The following is an 18,638-nucleotide window of genomic DNA, read 5'->3' as shown; positions in this document are numbered from 1 at the left end:
TCAGACTACGGTGATGGTTATTATTGCCATCACCTGAGTGGCTCAGTCGTGTAACTTTCCTGACGTTAAGCTGTATATGTGGTCAGCAACCCAGCCATGCAAAATAACACTGACAGCTATAGGGAGGCGAAAGCTTGGCATAACTATTTGGATTGGCATTGGACAATCACTTTTGGGGTGGGGTTTAGCGAAGGGCTAATTCCAGCCGGCACATTGGTGGCATTGAGGTGTCAAACTCACACCGGAAGTTCTGTGAAATAACCGTGGAGTCTGTGAGAACCGGATGGACAGCTTATGAACTTAACACTTATTGAGTGGTGCAACCACTCCAAGGAACAGCAATGTCCGTGTCCGTACCTGTGTTCACCCACCTATGTGTTCATTAATGAGCACCAGTATAATGAGTACCAGTAGGGGCGCTGTTTGCCAGAAACAGAGAGAGAGAGACAGTGCTGCACTGTTACCTGCTAATGAGAAAGAGAGAGAGAGAGAGAGCGAGGGGGGGGGAGTTGCACCACTCGGTTCACACGGGTGTGATTTTTTTTAACGATTGAGAATAAAAGATACTCGGCTCAGGAACATAACAGAAAACAATGAGACATATCAGACGTTGTTTTCAGCTGTGTTGCTATTCAATGTGTATACTGTGTGTGTTTATAGAGGTATCTAAAGAGCACAAAATACTTTTCTGAACATGCTAAGTATCGCAAGACTGTCCACCGTTTCCTGTTTGGCAACCAAATCCCACGATACATCCGAGGCAGAAACGATACCTTTCCATCTATAAAACGATGTACTGCGCAGTGCACACATCGAAAAGCAAAGTCTTCTTCTATATTCCTGAACCGATTATTGCAATTGCTCATAAATAGTGTTTGTTCAGCAGAAAGAGCTTCCTTGATACAGAACAGAACACAGGAAACATAGTAATTTGATATGTTGCCTCAGAACTAGGGATGGAGCTTGAAACCCGATACCCGGGAAAAACCTGATATTAAGCTTATTGCACTGCGTGAAAAGAGGAGTTAACGGGCAATTTTGGGCACTGTATTTCACCCGTACACCTCAAGTTTAGCAGGCATATACAGTTAATATACGGTAATATACAGGTGTGATGGTACAATTTGGGAGTTTACCGGAAAGTTTAACGGGAGTTTCCTGTAATATACACATCCGTATTCCATGCTTTTTGCGCAGTGTTGAGTACCCGGTATCAATAAGCTTTGGGCTTATTGAGTACCCAGTATCAATAACCTTTGGGCTTATTGAGTACCCAGTATTAATAAGCTTTGGACTCATCGAGCATGTTATGGAGCATATCGGCCCATGTCGTCATGTTTAAACAATCGAGACAAGAGAAGATTAAGAAATAAATCTAATCATCAACCCACGTTGGCACAAACATGTTGGTCTAAAAGTGTATTGATAACTGCCAAAAGTGCCAACCAGCACTGCCCGGGTAAAGATGACACCATTACAATGATGACGGTACACACATTGACCAGGTAACAGTTGGTTGGTAATATTATTATCAAAAAGTAAAAAGGTCAATTGCCATCCATCTGTAGAAAAGTACTGTATTTGAAGGCCCTGGCCTAAAAGATACTGGTTCTGTTCAGCATTCATTGTCGTCTCCCGTTTCTATCCACAAAAAATAGAAAACGCTCGATAGTGAACTCGATAAGAAGCCGGTTCGATAAGCCTGAGTGATAAGGTGCTCGTTATCAATAAGACTTACGAGCTCCATCCATACTCAGAACAAAGATGATATTCCTAGTATCTTGTATGAACTAACCTCGCATCACCAGCCTGGCAATCCTTCCAAAACTGGCCGGTGCAATCCGGTGTAGGCCACGGTTAAAAAACCAAAAATAAAACGGATAAAAAAACCCCCCACAGTGGTTCCAGTTGAAGGGTTCAGTTTTTTGTTTAGTTTAGTCTCGCCAGTCACGAGTTGGAATAGAAGATTGTAGATGGATATACCAAACAAACTTATTCCTATAAGCTAAACTACGCCGAATCGAGGGTTTTATTGGGTAGGCCCTAAAAATATGATGCAGGGAATTATTTGGGGTAATATCAGTTATCAGTGGTTCCGGCCTACAAACCATTGACTACACAGTGATACAAGTTATTTCTGCTCCCGATCGGATCAGAACCCTGCAATGGTATGCGTACCAGGCTAGAGATGACCAGGCCAGGGGCACTATATTAGTCAGTGCCTCACCCCTTATCCTTAAACTTCTTTACCATTTTGAAAAACATTAAAGAATTGTTCAACTAGCCGATCTACATCGACACGTTGTGAGCTCGTAGATCGGCTTTTTGAACCATTCAAAAATGTTTTTCAAAATAGTATAAAAGATACGTCCATGGTCTCTCGTAGACAAGATGATGGCAGGTCCATTCATCATCAAGCACCTGGCACAAACAAACAAAGCAAAACCGCAGCAAGGATCATTGAGGAAACCTCCTCTAAAGATGGAGGTCCATTCTGTAGTCCTGAGTGTCAGTCAGTTTCCTCTAAAGATGGAGGTCCATTCTGTAGTCCAGTCAGTTAAGTTTCCTCTAAAGATGGAGGTCCATTCTGTAGTCCAGTCAGTTAAGTTTCCTCTAAAGATGGAGGTCCATTCTGTAGTCTAGTCAGTCAGTTTCCTCTAAAGATGGAGGTCCATTCTGTAGTCCAGTCAGTTAAGTTTCCTCTAAAGATGGAGGTCCATTCTGTAGTCCAGTCAGTTAGTTTCCTCTAAAGATGGAGGTCCATTCTGTAGTCCAGTCAGTCAGTTTCCTCTAAAGATGGAGGTCCATTCTGTAGTTCTGAGCACCTGTACATCAGTGCGGCAGGGGCGGTGACTAGGGGTGGACCATATGGTGATACATATCATTGAGGCGATACAATGTGCCCACGATGTGCCTTTTCAGAGATATCGTACATATTTTGATGCAGTGAATGCACATTCTATGATTTGCAGTTCTATACCTTAATTTATACTTCTGTAGAACGACGGCCTCTTACTCCTTTTTGTTTTTGTTTTGTGTTACCTTGTAGGTGGTTGTGCTGTTAAGTAACTTGAAGAATAACCATACAAACCGCATGAAAAAAATATCGTGATAATATCGTGCATCATGATGTATCAAAAATATTGTGATATTATATTTTTCCATATTGCCCACCCCTAGTGGTGATCGTGAGTCAGTCAGTCAGTCAGTCAGTGCGGCAGGGCGGGGATCGATGGGGCGTGGCGGGCGTGTCTGTCAGCGCGGCAGGGCAGTGGGTGATGGACGGGGCGTGGCTCAGTGCGGCAGGGCGCTGATCCTCATGCTCTGACTGACGATGGGGTAGCTCACCATGGGCGTGGTGGGGGCGTGGCTCATGGTGATGCCGGGCATGGGGGCGTGGCTCATGGTGATGCCGCCCGGCATGGCGCCCTGCGCCATCGACACGGACACGGCGACGGGCGCCACGGACACCGCCACCACGGGGGGCGCCATGGAGACCACGGGGGGCGGCCCGCCGCCCATGCCCTGCGCCATGGTCTGGGCGACCTGCACCAGGGCGGCCGACAGCGGGTTGTTGGCGAGGCTCTCGGGGTTGAGCGGCGGGTTGCACGCGTTCGGGTTGCTCTGGGGGGCCCCCACGGTGGGGCCCCCCACCACCACCACCCCCCCGTTGGAGGGGTCTCCGGGGGGGCGCTGCGAGGCCACGCTGCTCAGCGTGGTGTGGGTCTGCGCGATGCCGTGGTTGTAGGAGCTCACCGCCACCATAGGGGGCGCCACCAGGTTCTGCTCCACGCCCAACGTGGTCGGCGTGGAGGTCAAGGTGATGACCTTGGTCTGGCTGCGGAACTGAGCGTTCTGCTCCAGGAGGACCTCGTTGGTGGCCATCAGGTTGGACACCTGCGGAACAGATTTACATCAGGTTGGACACATGGTGGACACATTAGGAATTACATCACGTTAGACACTGTTGATTTTGACATTTTTGAGTGGTGCTAACCACTCCTATACGCAGCAATGTGTGTGTGTATGTCTGTCTGGAAATAGAGTTTTTTCACCACCAAGTGTCACTGCTGCGCAGCCTCACACAGTACAGTACAGTACAGTACAGTACAGTACAGTACAGTACAGTACAGTACAGTACAGTACAGTACAGTACAGTACAGTACAGTACAGTACAGTACAGTACAGTACAGTACAGTACAGTACAGTACAGTACAGTACAGTACCGTACCGTACCACTGAGTTCAGACAGGTCTGATTTTTGTCAATCTTTTGAATAAAATTAAAGTTTTAGTTCGCTTAAAATGTCCGGATCAGGGATAAATTGTTGCATTTCGATTTTGGTCAGTTTAGCATTCACACAGGCCTTTGTAAAGCAAACCAAATGACGTGGTCATACAGGCCAAATTGATCTGACGGAAAATTACTTCACTGCCAAACTACAACAAAAGCTTGTTGTGATTGTACATTTTTTGTATAATCAAATAACAACAGTGAAAACAGTAGGCTATGTGCACATTTTACAGCCGCCTATTAAAAACGCACGCATTTCAGGAGGAACCACACACACACACACACACACACACACACACACACACACACACACACACACACACACACACACACACACACACACACACACACACACACACACACACACACACACACACACACACACACACACACACACACACACACTTATCCCTCCCACCCACTTCCTACTCTCGATCAGATCTCACAGACCTGCATGTGATCAGATCTCACAGACCTGTTTCTTCAGCTCTTCCACCCTCTTCCGCAGAAGGCAGTTCTCCTCCTCCATGAAGCGATACTCCATCATGGTGATGGTGGCGGGTGTGGTCACCTCGTAGTGACACGGCCCCTCCATCCTCCGCCTCTTCAGCGTGGCGAGGATGTGGGCGTGGTGGTCCACGGGAGGCCCCGCCTCCAGGGGACCGCCCCCCGCCGGGTCGAACAGACCGCCGTCGAACAGCAGCTCTCCTCCTCCGTCGTAGCGCCGAGCTCCTCCCAGTCCTCTCTCGTTAAGGCTGTCACGATTAACAAAATGGAACTTTAACAACTGTGGTGCGGGGGAATCTTTCAGAACAAAAGGCGCTAGAGAGACAAGCAGATGAGGGAGAATTTATTCTGAAAATGCCCGCCTTGCCTTTACCCCAAAAACCATGAAGTAAAAGGTAACCGAGATGCATGACGGTCAGAAATTAGGACAGAGCATCGCCATTATGATCAATCGGAAGCAGTGTAGATTCAGAGAACATATGGGGTTTTGTCCAGCCGTAAACAAGGAAGTGAATGGGTCTAGTCTAGTGAAATTATTATAATTAAATTGAGTAAACGTACTGGGTAACTGTTGTATAATCGCAATATTACACTTGAGGGTCGTGCTTTAACCGTCATTAATGGCACTTCTGCGCTTGGCAGTTGGCATGCCATTAATGACGGTTAAGCACACCCTCTCGTGTAATATTGCTTAATTTGACGATTACAGTGCGTAATATTTGCCACAAGCCTTACCTCTCGTAGCGCCGCGGTCCCAGCAGCGACCCCCCTCCCGGGGGGGCCGACAGACAGCCCACTGAGACTCCACCGCCCATGCTGGGGCAGCCGCCGCCCCCCACCGCCATGCCCATCATGTTGCTGCCTCCCCCCACCAGTCCAACCAATGCTCCGCAGGCCCCGCCTCCTCCTCCTCCTCCCCCACACACCCCGCCCAGCAGACCACCACCACCCCCCCCAGAGTTAAATCCCCCCACCGCCATCCCGCCCAGCCCTCCTCCCCCTCCCCCCATCCCACCCCCCAGCCCCCCTCCAGCAACCCCGCCTCCTCCCAGCATCATCCCAGCTCCGCCTCCCCCCAGGGCAGGGGGGTCGTACTCGAAGTCCTTCTGGACGTGGCGGAATTTACACTTGTTCCCTCGTTGGCACTCCCCCTTCAGGAAGTCTCTGGAATAACAAAAAAAATAAGCCGAAATTACATTCTGGACGTATCTGGAATTACAAGGAAATAAACTGAATTTACGTTCCCTCGTTGGCATCATATAGAAACCTAGATGCCAAGGTCCGTACCCTAGGTCAGTTCGGGGGAACCATTTGGAGGTTGCACACATTAGTTCCGTTCACACCTCAGCTCAGCTGCCTCTTAACACCTTAATTGCCCAGGGTTATTTAATCCATTAAATGATAGCGCCCAGTCGATTTATAGCAACGGAGCACTTTTACCGATGGCTGTAGCAGCTAGATGTAGCCAAATCACTCTAGAGCCGATCGACAACAACGGGAGGTAAGAATAAATCTATCGCGACTAGCGACTGGACAGCGGGTTGACGTCTCCCCGGATGTGGGGCAGGTTCATGGGACTCACCTACAGAGAGGGACCTCTCCCCTACTGTGCGGCAGGTCGGTGGGACTCAGACCAAGCCGGGCGGCCACCTTGCCCCGCAGCCTCAGCGGCAGCTCCCCGGACTTCTTGTAGTGGTCCTCGTCCTCCTTGGAGCCGTGCACAAAGCGACACGTCGACCTCACGCACTCCTTGTTCTGGTGGTCGTGGCAGAAGATGAACTCGTTCTTCTGGACGCCCGCGTCCGTCACCGAGTTCACATCAGGGTGGCGGAAACGGCAGCGCTTCCCCCGCTTGCACACGTTGCGGACAAAGTCCCTGTGAGATTAATTAATGAATAAGTCCCCAAGATTGATTGCTAAATTAATTAATTAGTCCCTGCAAATATTCATTCGTTAATTTAGGCAGTGGGTGCTCAGCTTTGAATATAACTTAACTCATAAACCAACAAAGTGGAAAAAGCGGCACTCCAAAATAAAAGATGCAAGACTATGGCTCAGATCCTATTACGAATGCTGACTCGTTTTGGCAACAGCCTTCTTCAGAGCAGATTAAAAAGTATTTTTTACTTTCGATGACTTTTTAATCTTCTCTGAAGAAGGCTGTTGCCGAAATGCTGGTGGTTTATGAGTTAATGTTATAGTTTGCAAAAAATGTAAATATCTACAAGCTACAATGTTAATAAATTGCGATCAGTATGATGATGTAATAGCCGTTAGTGGGCGTGGCCTACATACCTGCAGACGCCGTCCAAGGAGAGCCCGGAACCGCTGGCCATGCCCCCTCCTCCTCCTCCCCCAGCTCCACCCCCATTCCCCAGAGCCCCTCCTCCTCCCATGATGAGACCCCCCCCAGCCCCCCCGCCACCTCCCGAGCCCCCTCCTCCTCCCTCCTCAACCAATAAGCTGCTGCCGCCGCCCCCACAGAGTCCACTCCCACTCCCAGAGCCACCTGACAGGAAGGAAGCGTCCCGATCAGGCATGGCGTTCAGCCCAGCACCAGGAGAATAACATGGCATTCAGCCCAGCACCAGGAGAATAACATGGCGTTCAGCCCAGCACCAGGAGAATAACATGGCTTTCAGCCCAGCACCAGGAGAATAAGATGGCATTCAGCCCAGCACCAGGAGAATAACATGGCCTTCAGCCCAGCACCGGGAGAATAACATGGCGTTCAGCCCAGCACCGGAAAAATAACATGCCGCTCAGCCCAGCACCAGGAGAATAGCATGGCGCTCAGCCCAGCACCAGGAGAATAACATGGCGTTCAGCCCAGCACCAGGAGAATAGCATGGCGTTCAACCCAGCACCGGGAGAATAACATGGCGTTCAGCCCAGCACCAGGAGAATAGCATGGCGTTCAGCCCAGCACCGGGAGAATAACATGGCGTTCACCAGGTTTTTCTTCACCAGGAAAATACTGAAATACGAACTCATGGGTGTGCGAGTATAAAGGTTTATGAACGGTGCTCCTCTCCCCTCGGGCCAATCAGATCCTCTCCTCAGGCCAAAGACATCTTCTTATTGGCAGATCTGTGAAATAAATGCATATAAATTATTATTAGTGATGGTTTGATTAGCCGTGGATCAAGACTATCATCTATGAGAGCCTGACTTCTGCTTTCATATGCGTAGATCATATCATTAGTAGAGTCCCCACAGGGGATCTAAGGGGGTTCTGGGGACCCCCAGTGGGATGGGGGGGGGGTCCCCAGGCCCCAGCTATAGTTAAAGGACCACTTCACCACTTTTCAACCTATCTTCATATTATAGGTCCTCACTAATAAACATGATAAAATGCCACCATTTTTTCCTACTCCGTCTGTGTCTCATAGGAGGGCTGTGGGCAGTTCAGAAACCCGTCCACCAGTGACATCATCGATGGGGAATCCAAGCTAATAGAAACTGCAGGCTTTCTATGGTTGAAAAGTTGCAATGCGAAAATGGAAGCCATCGTTCTCACGATAATACAAATCTAACATTTTTGTAAAAAAAAACACATCTTGTTTAAAAAAAAAAAAAATCTGCCTCACGATGATGTCACTGGTGGACGGGTTTCTGAACTGCCCACAGCCCTCCTATGAGACACAGGGTGAGTATGAAAAGAAATCCCATTTTATCATGATTATTAGTGAGGACCTATTATATGAAGAGGTTGAAAAGTGGTGAAGTGGTCCTTTAATACAGCATCAATCATTTTAACCCCTTTATCCATTTATATGTGTTGGCTATTAAAAAACAGCAGATCTATGAAATAGTTACTTTGAGAAACCTTGGTTTACTTTACTTAGAACATTGGTTCTCAAACTGTTTCGACTCAGGGGAGGGACGTGGCACAGATTATTATACATTTGAAAACTTTAAATGGGACATTCTGCATAATTAGTACTTTTAATGTTGACACTTTAAGTACATTTTGAAGCCAATACTTTTAATTACTCAAGTATACATTTTGAATTCCGGACTTTTACTAATGGAGTTAGTTCTTGATTGTGGTATTGATACTTTTACTTAAGTAAACACATGCAAGTACTTTTTCCACCACTACTGATGCTAACAGACTTCCAATACAGTATACATTATTATGTCAAATGAAACAATGAAAGCAAGAACAAAACTATTCAACTATTTCAGTGGTTTTCAACTATGTTTGTAACCAAATGGACCCTTCATTAGATCTTTAACTCTTGAGAGTGTAAAATGAAACCAATAGACCGTTTTACACTCTCAAGAGTAAAATTGTTGATAAACACTGCATTACTTAATTACAGAAGTCTACACAATTAGATAATGTAGAAGAATTGTTGTTTTCTCTCTCCTAATGGTACCAACATCAATACAGCATGGAATTGTGGACAAAATATCCTTTTGTTTTGGGTCTGAGGTAAAGGATATATGTCATCAAGGTGGTCCGTGGTAAATAATAAATAAATAATGGACCGTGATATGAAAAGGGTTGAAAACCACTTATATTTGACTGAAGATACACGACATCAAAGATAAAAAAGACGAACTTTCCCTTTATATAAGGCTCACAATAATCACATAACTGATGCTAATGTTAGCCAATAAGCTAGCATGCAGGACTTAATACTTACCATAAACAGAGATATTGTGGAACCGACCAATCATACCCATTACCCGGCCGGTCATATGAATTAATAACAACCTACTCAGTGTTATACCGTAATTAACCAATTCAAAGCTATATTTATTTATTTATTATTCGCTGTTTTCTGTTGTTTACCAACACGTTCTTCTTCCTGTATCAATGTTTAATAAACACCAGCGAAGAAGAAGAAGAACGTTTGCTTCCAGTGTTGCCCCTTTCCTTGGTTGGGAGCTATAGGATAAGGCCTTCAGAATAAGAGAATAAGACCTAATAAGAGAATAAGACCTTGTCATGTATGATTGTGTTCTTTTAAAAGTCATACATTTATTTAAAACATGCATTGATGATATGTCATTTTAAAGGTCGATACTAGAGTAATTATATGTGCCCTAAATGTTTTTACAGATCAAATGGCTATTAAATTGGACACTTAATTGCTTGGCACATTTTCACACCCTTGCACTGTGGAGCGTCACCTATTTAATAGTCTCTCGAGACAGTCTTTCTACTTTATTTGCAGATGGATTCTCAGATTGTCTTGTTTTATTATAGTGGTCTTCAACCAGTGGTCCGGGGACCACCAGTGGTCCTTGAGGGGGTTCCATGGTGGTCCCCAGCTAAATGATGGAGAGTTGGTAACCAAATGGACCCTTTAGCCTATAGATCTTTAACTCTTGAGAGTGTAACTAAATTATTGTTAAACATCTCCATTACGTAAATTACAATATTAAGTCAAGAGAATTTGAGAATGTATTTAGTTTTTTATCAAGGCCTGTTATCTCTAGAGAGTATATAGCGCTGGCCGCTGGACCAAAAACGGCTCTTCGGGGCAGCTGTTGTGACATACGCACACGTTCGGGGAGATGTCCTCTACGTAGCCTACCACACAACACTCTCCGCTAAACTCTCCATGAGGTAAAAAATTTGCCATTTCCAGATTCTAGTGTGCTTTGGTCATGATTGTGTGGTGACTGGTGATCCGCCACACAATCATGCATAGGCTGTATAGGCCACATATAGACCACACAAGCATATAAGCCACACAATAGGCTCGCCACACAATCACGCATATATAGATATAGGGGAAACACTGGATTGATATCAAAACCAAAACCCATCCACCTACCCTTTCTTGACTCCGGAAGAGTCAAAGTTGTCCTTTAAAATTAAGGCTTGAACTAATTGTGGTGTTCTCTTCCCTAAGTTCCCTTTGCTTGTTATTGCTTGTTTTTGCTTAATTTGTTATTAGCTTGTTATTGAAATAGCCCAATCTGGGAGGAATTTAAATAATATTCTGTTCCATTATGAAACAATCAACATTTACAGTACACGTGGTAGGATTTATAGTTATATTTGAATGTATTACTGGAGTCTGGACACCAGTAGCATTGTAGCCTCCCATTGTCACCACTAGGTGGCAGCAGAGCCTACATTTTGCTTACCAGGACCCCAGGCCAGCAAAATGTATTAACAATCACTTTAATCATATTCTATACTATCAAACAAACAGTAACCAAACAAACAAACAATTCAACATAAACATTGTTTATTCCTCTTTGGCTATAAGTAAGTAAACAAACACAAACATTTCACCAGTGGCGTAAAGTAGCCATCTACATTTACTCAAGTAGGCTACTGTACAATTTTGAGGTGTTTTTGAGTGGTGCAACCACTCTAAGGAACAGCAATGTCCGTGTTCACCTATGCCTGTATTCACCTATGTGTTCGTTAATGAGCACGTATAATGAGTACCAGTAGGGGCGCTGTTGTGCCAGAACAGAGAGAGGGATAGTGCTGCACTGTTGCCTGCTAATGAGAGAGAGAGGAGGGGGGGGGGGGGGGGGTTGCACCACTCAGTTCACACGGGTGTGATTCTTTCTTTACAAAATTTTACAAATTTTCCGTACTTTTACTTCTACTTTTACAATTATTGTAGGACTTCTACTACACTGCAATTATTTGACAACTTAATTTAGCCTACTAGGCTATACGTACTAATCGCTCTATCAGCCATTTGAAAATAGCAGATCTACAGAATACCAATTTGACTCGCCCCTTTACCAACTCGCCCCTGCGAAATGTTTTAATGTAGTTAACAGTTAATTTGGTATTTCCCTCCTTCTCTGAAATCTGAAATGATCTTGTATACAGATTTATTTGATTATTATAGTATAGTAATCGATCTATATATAATAATAACATGACACAGAGACGGTGACTGCTTAATTAAGTTAATTTAGGACCTTTAGCAGTTAATTTCGTTTTATTAAACCCATTTCTTCCATGTAGCCCATGTTTTGTAATAATGGCATCATCATGCTATTATGCCCGTGGATATAGGCTAGAGTGAGTTTATATAATCACCAACATGAATTATGTTTGTTATTTAGAGCTATACAGCTAGGTAGAGTAGTGGGGCGAGATGGAAAAGGGGCAACCAGGTCTGTTACCGATCTACAACTTATATATTCAGTGATTTCACTTCATTCAAATATCACTTCCATAGTGTGCTGACCATATAAGGAGTTCCTCCCTGTCCCCAGTTAACCCCTGGGGGTCAAAAAACCTTAGGCTTGGCTATAGGTGGCAAAGCCTTCATCCAATCAGGATAGAGAGGGGCCTTCCGCCAATCATGATCGAGCGGGGGCGGGCCATGCAGGCGTGTGTGCTGTTGGCTTGAACGGAAAACGGCCAACAGCCGCGGACAGTACATAAGAAGCTGTGTTTTACGTAATTTCCGAGTTTTTAGACAGCTGGTGGATGGAAAAGAAGCTCCACCTCCGCGGCTGACTGCCGCGACGGACAGATTCCCGGAAACGCTCTCCGGCAGTCAGCCGCGGAGGTGGAGCTTAATTTCCATCCACCAGCTGTCTAAAAAAACTGAAAAGAAGCTGCCGACAGCCGAGAACGTCCGCGGCTCTTTACTTGTGTGGCAGCACCTATAGACTAGCGTGCATGTGTAGGCCTACATCTTGTTATCCAAATTACTGAATGCTCCTTTAAGCTCACAATGGGCATAAGCACACTGTCGCGCGTGGACGCGTCAGAAGAACCTGAAGCCCTTCTTCTTCGTGGGGTTTTTAGACAGCTGGTGGACGGAAAAGAAGCTCCACCTCCGCGCCCGACTGACGCGGAGGAGAGCGCGTCCAGACAGTGTGCCTCCGCTGATTGTGTCACGACTCACAATGTGACGCAGTGTGAGCTTGTAGATCTGCTATTTTTGAAAACTCGAAACGGAACATATTCGGCATAATTATAGTAGTGACTAATATACTTTTGGTACTTTAAACTTTTATGATGAATTGAACATGGTGGACCCTATTGTAAACAAGGGTAATGCTAGGTGTCGTCCACATACTGTGGACGACAGTTTATGTTTTGAGTTGTGCTTGAAATGTAGGCTACTGTAATTCTCCAATCTGTTAATAAATTCTTCAATCAATCAAGCACATTTTGATGCCAATACTTTTTTACTAGGCCTACAGAGAGAGAGAGAGAGAGAGAGAGAGAGAGAGAGAGAGAGAGAGAGAGAGAGAGAGAGAGAGAGAGAGAGAGAGAGAGAGAGAGAGAGTTTCTCAATCTCAAGTTCTCAACTAAACACAAGCAACCCTAGAATCCTTAGTTTATAGCAAAAGAAAAAACCCAAAACCGTCTACATGGGAATTGTAGTCCGGAACGCAGGACCTCACGCTCCTCGGTGCTTAGTGGTCCGCCGCAGAGAACTACATTTCCAGGAAACCAACACTGCCTTCTCCTTGGCAGCAAGCCAGCCAGGCAGCGCAACACCTCAGCCCCGCCCCCAGGCAGACACGGTAGTTTAGGAGCGTCTCTTCTCCTCCTCTCGATCGGCTACGGAACATTTTAATATTATTAGATCTGTAATAAACCGTTAGTTTAGGCCCGGATCTGATCTATAAATGATGGGTGTATATGCCACCGTACCGCGGTGCTGCTGCTGAAGAGGACACTAGGCTATAGTTTTTTTTATCCAGAAGAGAGTCCAGTCCGTCTGTCCGTCCATGAAGCAGAGGTGAAGTTTTATTTTATATTAAGTGTCCTACAGAGCCAGTGCCCTAACTACAGATGTTTATTTTGTATTTATTTATTTTTATTTGGTTGGGTTTTTTGGCGATATTGGTAAAAGTGCTTCAAACTGCTCAGCCAAATGAGTTATTGGCAGATAGGCTAAAGTGATTTTAAACTAATTGTAATTGTTATTTGTTTTAATTTATTGATTTAGTTAGGGGGGGAACACGTCTGTGTTCCTATCTTAGCCTACTGCATGCATTGTGTCTTTGTGTAAGGCAGCATGAAGCAGAGGTAAAGTTGAAATCCTTCCGAAACTAAATATGTGTGCTTCTCCTGTCTTGTGTTTAAATATTGTCTGGGGTGTTTTAAAGTGTTTCTCTTTAAAGTCAGTGGTTGAACACAGTGGAAAAATCACTTTCTTGTCAAGGACCCCCTGAATCGAATTTATTTAGAGAAGATGATGTCAAGAATGTGTGTCAACATCTTTCAGGAAAAGTTTGACATGTTTGTAGATATGGATAAATGGGCTATTTTTCAATAGCCCCCAAAACTAAAAAATGCATAGGGCTTAAGTGTTCCAAGCCCTACGTAGACCCCTTGGGGTCTACGTATGGACCACACTTTGAGAAGTATGCAGACATGATGAGACATCTGATTGTCACTTCCTTGTATGGTAAACGCATCAAATTATGAATGACTGACTGTGACCTCACACTGTCTATACACATACAGTAGTGCTATTTCTACTAGTTGAGCAGTTATAGAGTTATAGTTGTCATATACATTAGACCCGTAGTTTAACCCTTAGGTCCATTATAAAGAATTTGAGCCACGGACCACCATTTGATGACGTTTAGCCTCTCAGACCCAATACTAAATAATATTTTGTTGTCGTGCTGTAGGCCCCTATTGATGTGGTACCATAACAGGCAAACGGCCCAAAATAACAATTATTTTACATTCTGTAATTGTGTAGACTTCTTGTAAATCAAGTAATGCAGATGTTCAATTGAACGCTTGAGTGTGAAATGAAACCAAATGAACCCTTATGGGTTTCATTTTACATTCTCAAAGAGTTAAAGATCTAATAAGGGTCCATTGTTGGTTACCAACTCTCCATCATTTAGCAGGGGACCACCTCGAACCTCCTCAAGGAACACTGGTGGTCCCCAGACCACTGGTTGAATGAAAACCACTGCATTTCAGGTGGTCCGTGGACCACTGGTGGTCCGTGAAGGTATTGCATGTGGTCCCTGGCCATGCATTTAGTATGTTTTTTATCGACCACTATATTTGGGAAACGAACTAGTTCATTAAGTGACCTGGTGATGTATGATGACATCAATGTCAGTTACTGGGAAGTCGGATGTCAAGAACTTCCACAGAAAGGGAGTTTGAATTTCAATGGAAAGTGAACCAGATTGACTGGTTGAGTCTATTAGGAAATGTCAAATGTGCCCATATAATCATGCAATCGCATGTGTCTGCTATCTATGAGTTTAATATGGAAGGTTAAAGGTATATTCAGTGATTTCACTCAAAAAACCTTAGGTTTCGTTTTTGGCTGTGGGACCCAGCCTTTCGTCCAATCAGGATAGAGAGTCAAAAACGAAACCTAAGGTTTTTTGACCCCCAGGGGGTAACTGGGGACAGGGAGGAACTCCTTATATGGCCAGCACACTCTATAGTAGGGAGGATTATCACAACAAAACAAAAAAATAAATGATATTTGAATTAAGTGAAATCACTGAATATACCTTTAAGAGAACAGAGTAAGGGCAACCATCGGAAAGGAATAGCTCCGGACGACTAGCATATGCCAGTTAAATTACTGACTGTTAAGATTTAATTTTATATTAATTTTAATATCCCCTCACCCAACTCAACAGTGGTCCCCAGGTTGATTCTTAGTCAGGGTGGTGGTCCCTGGTTCATAATCAGTTGAAAGCCCCTGCATTATAGGCTTAAGGCCTATTCATACTCCAGTTTAGGTGATAAGGTGACCACCGTTTCGGTGGTTAGTAAAAACAGAGAGATGTGTTTGGGTGATGACAATGAGCGATGAGTATCTTATCATCGCGGCTCAGTGACGTCATGTAGTTTTAGTAAAAACAGAGAGATGTGTTGGGGTGAGCAGTGAGTATCTTATCAAAGCGGCCCAGTAACGTCATGTTGTAGTTTTAGTAAAAACAGAGAGATGTGTTGGGGTGAGCAGTGAGTCTCTTATCAAAGCGGCCCAGTAACGTCATGTTGTAGTTTTAGTAAAAACAGAGAGATGTGTTGGGGTGAGCAGTGAGTCTCTTATCAAAGCGGCCCAGTGACGTCATGTTGTAGTTTTAGTAAAAACAGAGAGATGTGTTGGGGTGAGCCATAGAGTTATATATCTATAGAGAAGACACCCGAGTTCTCCTCCCATCCACTTGCATTAAGTTGCTCAAAAGCGCATGAGGCGGATTCACTCCTCCTTCCTGGTAGGAACAGAGTGCATTCTGGGACGGATTGCAATGGTGAGTGGCCCCAAACACATGAACGCGCTGCCGTTGAACGCGCACGAGCGTCGTCCGTCGTGAACGTGTACAATGTTAGTCAACGGACAGCGCGTTCATGTGTTTGGGGCCAGGCTGCAATACCTTCATTCGGCCACTATGTCCATTTCGCCTCAAGATTTCCTCTGGGTGCCTTCTCTATTCATATATATACTCTAAGGGGTGAGAAGTGAGTCTCTTATCAAAGCGGCCCAGTGACGTCATGTTGTAGTTTTAGTAAAAACAGAGAGATGTGTTGGGGTGAGCAGTGAGAATCTTATCAAAGCGGCCCAGTGACGTCATGCTGTAGTTTTAGTAAAAACAGAGAGATGTGTTGGGGTGAGCAGTGAGAATCTTATCAAAGCGGCCCAGTGACGTCATGTTGTAGTTTTAGTAAAAACAGAGAGATGTGTTGGGGTGAGCAGTGAGTCTCTTATCAAAGCGGCCCAGTAACGTCATGTTGTAGTTTTAGTAAAAACAGAGAGATGTGTTGGGGTGAGCAGTGAGTCTCTTATCAAAGCGGCCCAGTAACGTCATGTTGTAGTTTTAGTAAAAACAGAGAGATGTGTTGGGGTGAGCAGTGAGTCTCTTATCAAAGCGGCCAAGTAACGTCATGTTGTAGTTTTAGTAAAAACAGAGAGATGTGTTGGGGTGAGCAGTGAGTCTCTTATCAAAGCGGCCCAGTAACGTCATGTTGTAGTTTTAGTAAAAACAGAGAGATGTGTTGGGGTGAGCAGTGAGTCTCTTATCAAAGCGGCCCAGTAACGTCATGTTGTAGTTTTAGTAAAAACAGAGAGATGTGTTGTTGGGGTGAGCAGTGAGTCTCTTATCACCGTGGCTCAGTGAAGTCGTGTGTCTAATCGTTAAGTTTTGATGAAATGTATATTATTAGGCTAAATAATCCCCTGAATAATAGCTGCCAGTCATACAGTCATTGCTATTAGCAGTAATCACCAGAATCACTTTAGCATCACCAGCTAATCTACATAAACATGATAGCCTGTGCATGATACAGTTTCATGCTTTACACATTTTGTTATATTATTATTCATATTACCAATAAGACCCATTGTTATGCACCAGTATAGGGGCCTGAGACACAACATGGAATAATGACGCTCATGCCTTCCTCAACTGCCAAGTTGCCACTCAAACAATGGTTAAAGTGTACGAAATAAATTATAAATGTATTAACATAATATAAATAATGTTTAGTGAGTTTCATAAAGTGAATTCATAAATAAAAGGTTTTAAGGCAATTATGATTGAAGGTTTAAATAAATCAACAGGAACTAAACTAACTAAAGCTTACCTCCTTAACATAAACAGAACTCAAAGGAAACTAATGAACTCAAAATGACTTAACTCAAACCAACAGACAGCAAAGCAACTATATATAATCTAACTGAACATAACAAAATGCAGGCGGTGGCTGGTTGGGAGCTGAGGAGGACAGGTCTGTTCCCTTGCATGGTGTTCTGTGGTCTGATGTCTTCTTATATAGAGAACTTCAATCATCATCAGCCTCTCTGAATGGCTGCAGCCAGCGCTCATGAACGCTCCCCACCAATCACTGGCTGGCTGGAAGTGTCCCCTCCAATCGCTGGCTGGTCACACCTGTTTTGTATCCATTCACACCCACATTCTCATGGTCTCGTCTACATCTGGCACACCACTTAATTCCAGGACCAAATCATGAACAAATACGACCACGCCACCACGGTCCTAACACCCATACAGTATATGGACCTTTTTTAATTGACATTTTCGGGCCGGATAAGGCAATTTTTTTGCTAATTATCAAGTCCAGGCAGGGACTCGGGCCAGCCCAGTTGGGGTCCAGGTAGGGCCGGGCCTGTTGAGAACTCTAGTTTTTGACGGCTGCCGGTTGCAGCTGCGCTGATAACTTTGAATGGATCCGATTCCGATCATTTGAAAATGATGTGATCAGCCCCAATTTCCGATCACGTGATTGGATCGGGACAACTGTATACCTACTCTCATACACAACTCGGTGAGCTTGTAGATCTGCTATTTTTGGAAATGAAAATAATTGTGTCCGGTATAATTGTCTAAACGGATGTATTGGACTGTAGACATGATGAGGTCAGCACAATTGTGTGTGTGTGTGTGTGTGTGTGTGTGTGTGACTGTGTGTGATATACAAGATATACAGTTAGAAAATAAGGGAAATATGTATACATATTTTCCTTGTTTGAGCCGAATCGGGGTTGAACGTGGTTTGTGGAACTCCCTCTGGTGTTGTTATCGTGTATGGACTTTTAAAATGTGACATTAAGGAAGTATGTTGACGGGTAGTATGGGTATCTTCTTGTGGTGTAAGTGGATCTTGTAGACCAGGTCCACTGCAAGATGTTGTATTCTGTAGTCAAGCCTGAAGCCATTCCAGCCTATCAAAATGAGCGGGGGTGAGGTGGGTTCTGGGAGTAAGGCCAAGTAGCCTGAACACTTTGTTTTGGGAAGTCTGGAGCCTTGTTTTAAGGGCCTTTGAACTGCTGTGGTAGCAAGAGTGGGGGCGGCGGTGGCTCAGGGGTAGAGTGGCCGGATGGAAACCGCAAGGTTGCCAGTTTGAACCCGGGCTCCCCCAGAGTCAG

At 44.7% G+C, this 18,638-nt stretch overlaps 2 protein-coding genes across 2 annotated transcripts in view; one reads left to right on the top strand and one right to left on the bottom strand.

Annotated features, from left to right (window-relative positions):
* Positions 1-556: 556 nt before the first annotated feature.
* On the bottom strand, positions 557-9,607 carry zc3h10 (zinc finger CCCH-type containing 10). The gene is made up of 6 exons (XM_083771088.1): positions 9,456-9,607; positions 7,096-7,890; positions 6,383-6,676; positions 5,536-5,964; positions 4,769-5,048; positions 557-3,897 (listed from the first exon to the last, which is right to left on the bottom strand). The coding sequence occupies exons 2-6, from the start codon at positions 7,374-7,376 to the stop codon at positions 3,295-3,297; spliced, it is 1,887 nt and encodes a 628-aa protein (XP_083627214.1). The 5' UTR covers positions 7,377-7,890; positions 9,456-9,607; the 3' UTR covers positions 557-3,294.
* Positions 9,608-13,419: 3,812 nt separating this feature from the next.
* The window catches only part of LOC310862965 (inositol 1,4,5-trisphosphate-gated calcium channel ITPR1-like), a 146,788-nt gene continuing 141,569 nt past the window's right edge, over positions 13,420-18,638 (top strand). The window contains exon 1 of the mRNA XM_083771087.1: positions 13,420-13,499. The gene's annotated coding sequence lies outside the window, so the exon portion shown is untranslated. The remainder of the gene's footprint in view (positions 13,500-18,638) is intronic.

Source organism: Protomyctophum parallelum, assembly GCF_964188405.1.
Source record: "Protomyctophum parallelum genome assembly, chromosome: 8".
NCBI lineage: Eukaryota > Metazoa > Chordata > Actinopteri > Myctophiformes > Myctophidae > Protomyctophum > Protomyctophum parallelum.
Note: the sequence above shows the minus strand (reverse complement) of the source record. Positions and strands in the feature narration are given on the sequence as shown.

Coding starts and splice junctions, on each gene's coding strand:
- zc3h10 (XM_083771088.1), bottom strand. CDS start 7,376: ATGCCATGTTATTCTCCTGGTGCTGGGCTGAACGCCATGCCTGATCGG. Junction 5,965..6,382: donor GGAGAGGTCCCTCTCTGTAG/GTGAGTCCCATG, acceptor TTGTTATTCCAG/AGACTTCCTGAAGGGGGAGT. Junction 3,898..4,768: donor TGGAAGAGCTGAAGAAACAG/GTCTGTGAGATC, acceptor TCTGTTCCGCAG/GTGTCCAACCTGATGGCCAC.